General features: G+C 36.2%; 1 protein-coding gene across 2 annotated transcripts in view; it reads left to right on the top strand.

Annotated features, from left to right (window-relative positions):
• The window catches only part of LOC144963052 (uncharacterized), an 8,024-nt gene extending 640 nt beyond the window's left edge, over nucleotides 1–7,384 (top strand). The window contains exons 2-4 of one of the 2 annotated variants that reach the window (XM_078896662.1): nucleotides 1,662–1,763; nucleotides 2,173–3,137; nucleotides 6,076–7,384. In XM_078896662.1, coding sequence (XP_078752788.1) covers nucleotides 1,662–1,763; nucleotides 2,173–3,132 — 1,062 coding nt within the window. In that variant the 3' untranslated portion in view covers nucleotides 3,133–3,137; nucleotides 6,076–7,384. Of the gene's footprint in view, nucleotides 1–1,661; nucleotides 1,764–2,172; nucleotides 3,218–6,075 lie in introns of those variants that run through there. The other variant, XM_078896661.1, reaches the window with a different exon arrangement.
• The last annotated feature ends 2,800 nt before the right edge of the window (nucleotides 7,385–10,184 follow it).

The following is a 10,184-nucleotide window of genomic DNA, read 5'->3' as shown; positions in this document are numbered from 1 at the left end:
GAAATCCAAAGCCAAGGTCGCTCGTCAGGGGAGTGAACCCAAAAAACCAGCTGATCGTAATCCCGCCCACAAATCAGTCAGCTATGCGTTTCCCAATTTTTATCATTTATTTTATCGTAATTTGTTGCTGATAGGCTGGTTTTTTTCAACGATTTTAAAAACGAGCCGTATAAATTCTTCACTAAATTATAGTCTTAGTCTAATGTCCAGGCATCGGTCTGTTGTTTTGTTAACTGCATTTTATAGCTTGACCCCGTTACCTCGACCTCCATATTGTGCATAAATTGACTCACTTCCTCATTCGAGTGGACGACCAAGTCCCACCCCTTGCCCCTGGCGTCGCCTTATTAGAATGGTGTTTCCCTCGGGCTCTAACATATATTTTATATTTTTTACACAGTATTATAAAAACTTGTTGATATGAGTTTCAATCATGAGGCATAATATTAAGATAGATATTTTGACCCCGTTGTTCACATCTAAGGTCTAATAACCTAATGCAATTATGGGCTTGATTCATTATCTAATATTAAGATGAATAGTAATAGATGATAATGATAATGGCTTGATTGGACGTATCTTTTAAGACGAATAGTAATAGATTATAATGGCTTGATAATGGCTTGCGTTGGTTTTAGAATATAATAACGGACTCATAAAATTTGGGTTGTAAGACCTGCAAATAAGTAAACGTCGATTGACTGGTTGACCCCTTCAAAATTACATACCTAAAAAGTGGAGTGCGAGGGAAGTGGAATGCGTTGAGGGAGGTCTGATTCCCCCCCCCCCCCCCCATCCCCATCCCCCTAAGAACGAACAACTCTCTTACATTCTAAACAATTTGATTTTGACCAGTGGTACCTTTCTAATAATAATAATAATAATAATAATAATAATAATAATAATAATAATAATAATAATAATAATAATAATAATATATACTTTATTCATCCAAAAAAAATTGAAATTCGTTTACAGACGTGGCATGCATGAAAATGTATAAACACAAAGTTGAGAATCTATGGCGACACTGTACACACACACACACACACACAGACACACACACACACACACACACACACACATATATATATATATATATATATATATATATATATATATATATATGTGTGTGTGTGTGTGTGTGTGTGCACATGCACAAAAGTGTAAAAATATACAACCATAGATGGGATAGTTCTCCCAAGTTAGAAAAGAAGTTAAGATACCTAATTATCGAATAACTGGTATCTTTTCCGAATTTTTGAACTCTGCATTCCAAGTGTCATACTTATGCTCTCTCGTTGCTACAATTGTCTTTCATAAACGAAAACCCATCGGTCCCATTTGACGCGTATATTTGAAAATAGTACACATCGCTCCCATCTCCATTTAGGATTTAAAAATTGCCTATTTGCACAAAAAAGGAGGGAAAGACGCACACACACACACACACACACACACACACACATACACATACACACAAAGAATGACCCAACAAAACAGACGAACAAAAATTCATTTTTGATTACATTAGGCAAAGTTCTGTCAACATATACATGTAATTGTTAGAAGTGTTTTGGCTCAGAAAATGCCATTTCCAATCATTTACTTCTATTTATCATAAGACTACTTGTGGGCTAAAGTTTTATTCTTTATTTCAGGATGTACATACGAAGAGGAAAGAGAGACGAAGGGAGAGGAATAAGGTATCTGCTCAGGCATATCGTCAGCGTCGACGCCAAGTGAATGTTTCCACACAGCAGGTATTTAATCTCTCCAACTTCCAGTTATGTATTATAGAGTTTCATATAATAACAATAATAATGATAACAACAACAACAATACTACTACTACTTTACTACTACTACTCCTACTACTACTACTACTACTACTACTACTACTACTACTACTACTACTACTACTACTACTACTACTACTACTACTACTACTACTACTACTACTACTACTACTACTACTACTGATGATGATAATAATAATGATAATAATAAAAATAATAATAATAGTAGTTATTAATTTATTTAAGTACTAATGAAAACTTGAATTCTCTATACGGTCTGTGGTCAGAGATAATATCCTATGAATGTGTCTGTATTTTCCTTTGCTTCTGTCACACCTCTTACAAATTGTTTTTATTTCTGTTTAATCTCTCAGGAACTCACATTGCTTGAGGAGAGAAACAAGCAATTACTTCAACAAGTGCATGATCTAGAGGAAAAGACAGAACAGGCAAAACAGTTTTTAAAAGGACAAAGCGTTGCAGTTCCTGATTTTCTTGTTCCAAATAAGATCAATATCAACAATGGACAATTTTCTCAGTCAGATTCTGCCATTTTTTGTGGTGATCTTCGTGCAACAACATCAACTCCAGTTTCAGATGAAAGTCTTTCCTCAACTCATCCTAGTCTTGCTTTCAACGCTAATGTGAATGTAAATCTCAACTCTCAAAATCTCTTTTGTGGCAAATTCTCCAAAAATGATAGTGATAGCCACGTTGGAATTGGGAATGGCCCAAATTTAAATGCCAATGCCAATCTTCCAAAAATCAGCTCCATTAATTTGAATGCCATCTCTGCCCCACCATCTCCAGTTTCCGATGCTTTCCTTTCTTCTCCATCTATGTCACCCGTAGCAGGTGGTATTCCAATAGTCAAGCCAAAGCAAAATTTTGTGAATGCTAACCACTACTACAGAGTCCCCATTCATCATCCGAAAGTATTACGCACTGTCCATGAAGTCCCTTCAAATTTCTCTCACAACGAAGAAGAAGCTAGTCCATTAACAATTGACAATAAGCCTCATATTGTTTGTGATTCTTCTGAGCTTAAAAGTGAAGGAGCAGAAGCCATCTGTGATGATTTAAGTACAAATACTAATATGGCATTGCTTAATCTGAATGAAAGAGTGAATAGTAATCTTCGCAAAAAAGATGACAAGATCTGGAACGGTGCCTACTGCATGAATCCTTTAAAAACAGTGAATATGAATGACAATGACAATGCTTCCTTATCCAAACCTCATTTGCAAAACAATCCCCAACAGTTACTCCTCCATCCAAACAGCTTAGTTCAATTGATCATCACATCTGGAGAGAACAAATTGCCATGTCAGTAATCATAGTTATCAAAAGTGAGTGGAGCAGGCACTTATGTTGGTAACAACAAGATATGAAGTGAATAGAAAAGTGCCAGAAGACAATAGAGAATAAAAATTTTTCGCGGCGGTGGTGGGGTTTGAACCTGCGACCTTATTGGTACGACAACTCCGCCTGGCAGGTGAGAGCGTGGCTCTACCGTGTGAGCTATCCACGAACACAAAAATATTCGTTTCAAACTCAAAGTCATTACTAGATCCCTCTCTCACCCACTTCTTGAGACCGCCGATTCATTCGTACACCACCATCGCGAATAATTTTGACCAGCAGTTAAGCTTAGTAGCCAATATTCTCAACACAAACATATAACATAGAAACGATTGAGACATTGAGTATGCTCCGGTGTATGGGGTGAATTTTTTAATTCAGAAAAGTGAGTGGAGCAGGCACTTATGTTGGTAACAACAAGATATGAAGTGAATAGAAAAGTGCCAGAAGACAATAGAGAATAAAAATTTTTCGCGGCGGTGGTGGGGTTTGAACCTGCGACCTTATTGGTACGACAACTCCGCCTGGCAGGTGAGAGCGTGGCTCTACCGTGTGAGCTATCCACGAACACAAAAATATTCGTTTCAAACTCAAAGTCATTACTAGATCCCTCTCTCACCCACTTCTTGAGACCGCCGATTCATTCGTACACCACCATCGCGAATAATTTTGACCAGCAGTTAAGCTTAGTAGCCAATATTCTCAACAACTCACAACATATAACATAGAAACGATTGAGACATTGAGTATGCTCCGGTGTATGGGGTGAATTTTTTAATTCAGAAAAGTGAGTGGAGCAGGCACTTATGTTGGTAACAACAAGATATGAAGTGAATAGAAAAGTGCCAGAAGACAATAGAGAATAAAAATTTTTCGCGGCGGTGGTGGGTTTGAACCTGCGACCTTATTGGTACGACAACTCCGCCTGGCAGGTGAGAGCGTGGCTCTACCGTGTGAGCTATCCACGAACACAAAAATATTCGTTTCAAACTCAAGTCATTACTAGATCCCTCTCTCACACCACTTCTTGAACCGCCGATTCATTCGTACACCACCATCGCGAATAATTTTGACCAGCGTTAAGCTTAGTAGCCAATATTCTCAACACAACATATAACATAGAAACGATGAGGACATTGAGTATGCTCCGGTGTATGGGGTGAATTTTTTAATTCAGAAAAGTGAGTGGAGCAGGCACTTATGTTGGTAACAACAAGATATGAAGTGAATAGAAAAGTGCCAGAAGACAATAGAGAATAAAAATTTTTATTCTCTATTGTCTTCTGGCACTTTTCTATTCACTTCATATCTTGTTGTTACCAACATAAGTGCCTGCTCCACTCACTTTTCTGAATTAAAAAATTCACCCCATACACCGGAGCATACTCAATGTCTCAATCGTTTCTATGTTATATGTTTGTGTTGAGAATATTGGCTACTAAGCTTAACTGCTGGTCAAAATTATTCGCGATGGTGGTGTACGAATGAATCGGCGGTCTCAAGAAGTGGGTGAGAGAGGGATCTAGTAATGACTTTGAGTTTGAAACGAATATTTTTGTGTTCGTGGATAGCTCACACGGTAGAGCCACGCTCTCACCTGCCAGGCGGAGTTGTCGTACCAATAAGGTCGCAGGTTCAAACCCCACCACCGCCGCGAAAAATTTTTATTCTCTATTGTCTTCTGGCACTTTTCTATTCACTTCATATCTTGTTGTTACCAACATAAGTGCCTGCTCCACTCACTTTTCTGAATTAAAAAATTCACCCCATACACCGGAGCATACTCAATGTCTCAATCGTTTCTATGTTATATGTTTGTGTTGAGAATATTGGCTACTAAGCTTAACTGCTGGTCAAAATTATTCGCGATGGTGGTGTACGAATGAATCGGCGGTCTCAAGAAGTGGGTGAGAGAGGGATCTAGTAATGACTTTGAGTTGAAACGAATATTTTTGTGTTCGTGGATAGCTCACACGGTAGAGCCACGCTCTCACCTGCCAGGCGGAGTTGTCGTACCAATAAGGTCGCAGGTTCAAACCCCACCACCGCCGCGAAAAATTTTTATTCTCTATTGTCTTCTGGCACTTTTCTATTCACTTCATATCTTGTTGTTACCAACATAAGTGCCTGCTCCACTCACTTTTCTGAATTAAAAAATTCACCCCATACACCGGAGCATACTCAATGTCTCAATCGTTTCTATGTTATATGTTTGTGTTGAGAATATTGGCTACTAAGCTTAACTGCTGGTCAAAATTATTCGCGATGGTGGTGTACGAATGAATCGGCGGTCTCAAGAAGTGGGTGAGAGAGGGATCTAGTAATGACTTTGAGTTTGAAACGAATATTTTTGTGTTCGTGGATAGCTCACACGGTAGAGCCACGCTCTCACCTGCCAGGCGGAGTTGTCGTACCAATAAGGTCGCAGGTTCAAACCCCACCACCGCCGCGAAAAATTTTTATTCTCTATTGTCTTCTGGCACTTTTCTATTCACTTCATATCTTGTTGTTACCAACATAAGTGCCTGCTCCACTCACTTTTCTGAATTAAAAAATTCACCCCATACACCGGAGCATACTCAATGTCTCAATCGTTTCTATGTTATATGTTTGTGTTGAGAATATTGGCTACTAAGCTTAACTGCTGGTCAAAATTATTCGCGATGGTGGTGTACGAATGAATCGGCGGTCTCAAGAAGTGGGTGAGAGAGGGATCTAGTAATGACTTTGAGTTTGAAACGAATATTTTTGTGTTCGTGGATAGCTCACACGGTAGAGCCACGCTCTCACCTGCCAGGCGGAGTTGTCGTACCAATAAGGTCGCAGGTTCAAACCCCACCACCGCCGCGAAAAATTTTATTCTCTATTGTCTTCTGGCACTTTTCTATTCACTTCATATCTTGTTGTAATCATAGTTATCTGATTCAAAATTTTAACATTTTGATATTTTTCTACTTTTACATTATCTCTCTAATATAGTTTTCTACAACCATCAAGATAATATAATATTTGTTCATTCATCTTGATTTCATTCCTTTTCATTTAATATATGTTTTTAAAAATTTGCTTATCTGTGTTCATAATAAAATGTTCAGTAATAGTTATTGTGATAACATTCTAAATATTCTCCATCTTGTGTGATCTGCTCCATTATCATAGTTTATTTGCCTTCCTGGATCCTGTGTTTGTGTCTTGGTGTGACTTAAGGCGGTCTCAATTTAAGAGCGTTATGGTTTGCTCTTGAAATTCACTGTTCCCTAACTGATCCAGTCCCACTTGCAATTCTTTTTCTTGAGGGTTTTTAATTGTTAAATCTCTTTTTTTTTACTGGTGCTGAATTGGCCTAAATTGTCACAAGCGCCGAAAAACTCTTTTTAAAAAAAGACATAAACAGATCTTAGAATATGTTTTGGTCGCCATTTTAGTTATGGATCCTCTGCCAGAGTTGGGTGAACATTTCATTTGGTTTCAACCTAGACATAAATTTCTTTTCAAATCAACTTCTATTCCCTGTTGAACTTATCTGCAGGTGCAGTTCTTTTATCTTTCTTTATACTACTAAAGCTGAAATGACAGAGTATGTCACAAGCTGTGAAAATATCCAGAGAATAAGTAACTCTCTACAATATCTCTTCCAAACCACTAACACTACTTATTTTAAAGGGGAAAAGAATAAAATTAAAGTTGCTGTGGAGAAGGCAATTAACATGCATTTTGATACCGGTTACAGTTCCTCTTTTCCTACCCCCTTCCTCTTAATTGCATGAGTTGTATTAAATAATGTTTGGCGATTTTTTCACTTACACTGCCATTATGCACCTTGTATAATTAAGTTGTGTAATTGTAAACCACTTTTAGCAGATGATTGGATACCTTGGGCAATTATATACCCATGGATGTTATGATTTTATTGACTATGGCCAAAATGTTGGAACAGAAATTAAGAATGACACTTTAGTTTCAAAGCTTAAAAAAATAATCTTTCTCATTCTTGGGATTCCTGATAGCTCAGTTAGTAGAGCACTCGCTTCACGCGTAAAGGGACTGGGATCAATCCCAAGTGAGATTTTTTTTTTTAATGAACCTCCCAGCACTTATTTGGTAATTGGATCTGTTAGATCAGGTAGAAAATATGTTGCAATAGACTAGCATTCTATCAAAAGGGTAGCAAGCAGTTGCTTTTGTCCAATTCATGCTTTAGAAACCGTAATAAACTCAGACTCCATGGGCCTGATGGCTCTGAAGGACTTTTTTTTTGTTACTCATTCTTCATGTTCCATTTCACTGATGCATTTAAAAGAAAAAATATCATTCATGTCAAACATTAATATAAGATTTATCAACAGTTCATAATATTAACTACCTACTTAAAAGAGAAACTCATATTTCTGATTTTGATATTCAGCTTGATGTTATCAGCTTGCAAACTTGATCTTTTATCAACCATCTTTATTTTATTAAACAATCACCAGGGCCTAGAAATTTTGTTTTCAACATTCCCATCTTTGTACACTCCATAAACTCACGTGATAAAAGAAATATTAGTGCCTCGCCTGTATGAAGACAGATGCTCGATTTATTTTTGACAATTTAAAAATTGTTTCTAAGTCATTAATGAAAAGGGTATAACATTTGTGTATCACCTTTTATATTATCGATTAAAACTTTTTTTTTTTGAAGGATTGATTAACGGTAAAGAAAAAATAAGAGACTTATTATCTTGAAATACATTCAGCAATGGTAAAATGTAAATCATTACACTTTTTTCTTAATTCTTGGATAGAACAATATTATATTTCAAGAGAGTAAAATCGATTTTTATTTGGTGCTTTTTCTCAATACTCAATCTAAAGTCAGGAATGCAATTCCAGATTATTCATTTAAGCCTCTTCCCATAATTACTTCATATTCCATATTCACTGGTATGAGTATTATTGCTTTTTCTTTAAACATCAAATTAATAATGATTATATTTTATTTTTTCTTGTTCGATTCAATTTCCAAAATAGTCTACATTGGAAAGAGCGTTAGGCTTTGAAGACCCGTTTGACTGTCTCTCCATATCTACCTCATTGATTCTGAAGGGGTAAAGCAATGGGAACTGCATTTTGCAGGAGGCAGAGAATGCACTTTACTCTTTTAATCTCTTATTCAGAAAGACTGACTGTGAAAAGATTTATTTTGATGATTACACATGTTTAAATGATTGGCGCCTTTTTGAGCTACAAATTATTGAATTGTAAATATATCATAAATGCCATGAAATTCTTAAAGGTTAGCAATCAACAAACAGACGTGGATAAAGTGGTTGTGCCATCCACCAATTTATATTCAATTTTACTTCTCGATAATATCATCAGAAAGTTTACAATATCTTGAGAGAGAGAGAGAGAGAGAGAGAGAGAGAGAGAGAGAGAGAGAGAGAGAGAGAGAGAGAGAGAGGGAGAGGGAGAGGGGGAGGGAGGGAGGGAGGGAGGAGAGAGAGAGAGAGAGAGAGAGAGAGAGAGAGAGAGAGAGAGAGAGAGAGTTTGTGTGTGTGTGTGTGTTGAGTGTACATGTGTGTATGATTGCTTTGCAAATCTCCTTAGCACTTTACTAGTGAATAGTGAAGCGTTGTTATATAAATAATTAAATTGTTAATATCATCATTATCATCATCTTTATTATTATTATTATTATTATTATTATTATTATTATTATTATTATTATTATTATTATTATTATAGAAAAGCCCACCTTGTTGGTATCATTGTTATTCATGATCGTAAGACATTAGGTGTGTATGTATCACAATGAACATTTTGATTTGATAGGTTTAGTATAATTGGATTATGAATTTTATATTTTTATATTATTTTTCATTTTATTTCACCATGTCCTGGTTCCTCTTGTCAGATTTCAGTGATTTTCAGTGATTCTCGATGTGTTGTGGCAAAACCACATGTATTTATTTCAATCTTTTACAACGTGTTTTAAGTGATCCATGCGGACATAGATCACTTTTAAATGAATAGTTTTTTTTTTAATATCGATCTGTCTCGTGTATGCTTTTAAAATTAAATTTAATCTATTTAGCATTCAAACACTCTGTGGCTTTCCTTTATGAAAAAAAAAATTCAATTGTTATCAAATCATGTATGATATGATATATTTTTGTGTCTTATTCGTTGTTTTAATCATTAATTTGGTAAGGAAATTGTCTTTCTGTTGCAACAAATCCATTGATCCACATCATTATTGTTTGTATATAATATTATCTTTACTCCTTGAAATAATGCTATAAAAATAAATCTCTATATTGTGAAAATTTTACTCATGTGTCAGGAGTTTATCTGATTCAGGATTTGTTTTTTGTTTTTGTTTTGTTTTGTTTTGTTTACAAGAGAAGGGCTGGGTGGGGTTCCTACCTCCCATAGTGGGCAGGGAGGTACTTATTGTGTCTTCTATCCCCCTATATCTGTTTTCCAACTTGCATTCTGTCTTTGTCTTGGAATGAGATTGCTTGGTTTTGTCCTGGCCCTGGTCGGGGTCCTGGCTGGGAGGGAAACAGTCGAATGCATAGTTATTGTTTTGGGAGATGATATTTTTTTTCCTTGTAAATCATCTCTCTGTTATGTATTATTATATTTGTTCTAATTTATAATGTAAGCATTTGAGTGTATTCCTCTTAGTGGGGGCCGTGCTTGTGTCCAGATGAGACTTATTGGTGATCTCAAACTAAGAATATTGATGTTATGCTCTTGGAATCTACATCTGATCCCTATTTGTTCCCAGTTCCCCTTTGTCTTACTTTTTCTTGGATGCTTTAATCGTAATTCTAGAACTTTTTACTGTCCCATTTTCTTCCTTTTTACTGGCGCTGATAAAACCTAAATGTGTTGCAAGCGCCGTAAAACCCTTAAAAACAAAAACAACAAAACAAACAAGAGAAGGGAATTGGCGCTTAAATCCACCAATGTGTCGATAGCGCAATTAAAATCCAATAAACAAATGAAATTGTATTTCAAGAATTGTGGAAAGTAGA

The sequence above is a fragment of the Berghia stephanieae genome, chromosome 1 (genome assembly GCF_034508935.2).
Source record: "Berghia stephanieae isolate SIO BIC M18660-M18661 chromosome 1, UCSD_Bste_1.3, whole genome shotgun sequence".
Classification (NCBI taxonomy): Eukaryota; Metazoa; Mollusca; class Gastropoda; order Nudibranchia; family Aeolidiidae; genus Berghia; species Berghia stephanieae.
The sequence above is the reverse complement of the archived record's forward strand: the minus strand, read 5'-3'. Positions and strand labels throughout refer to the sequence as shown.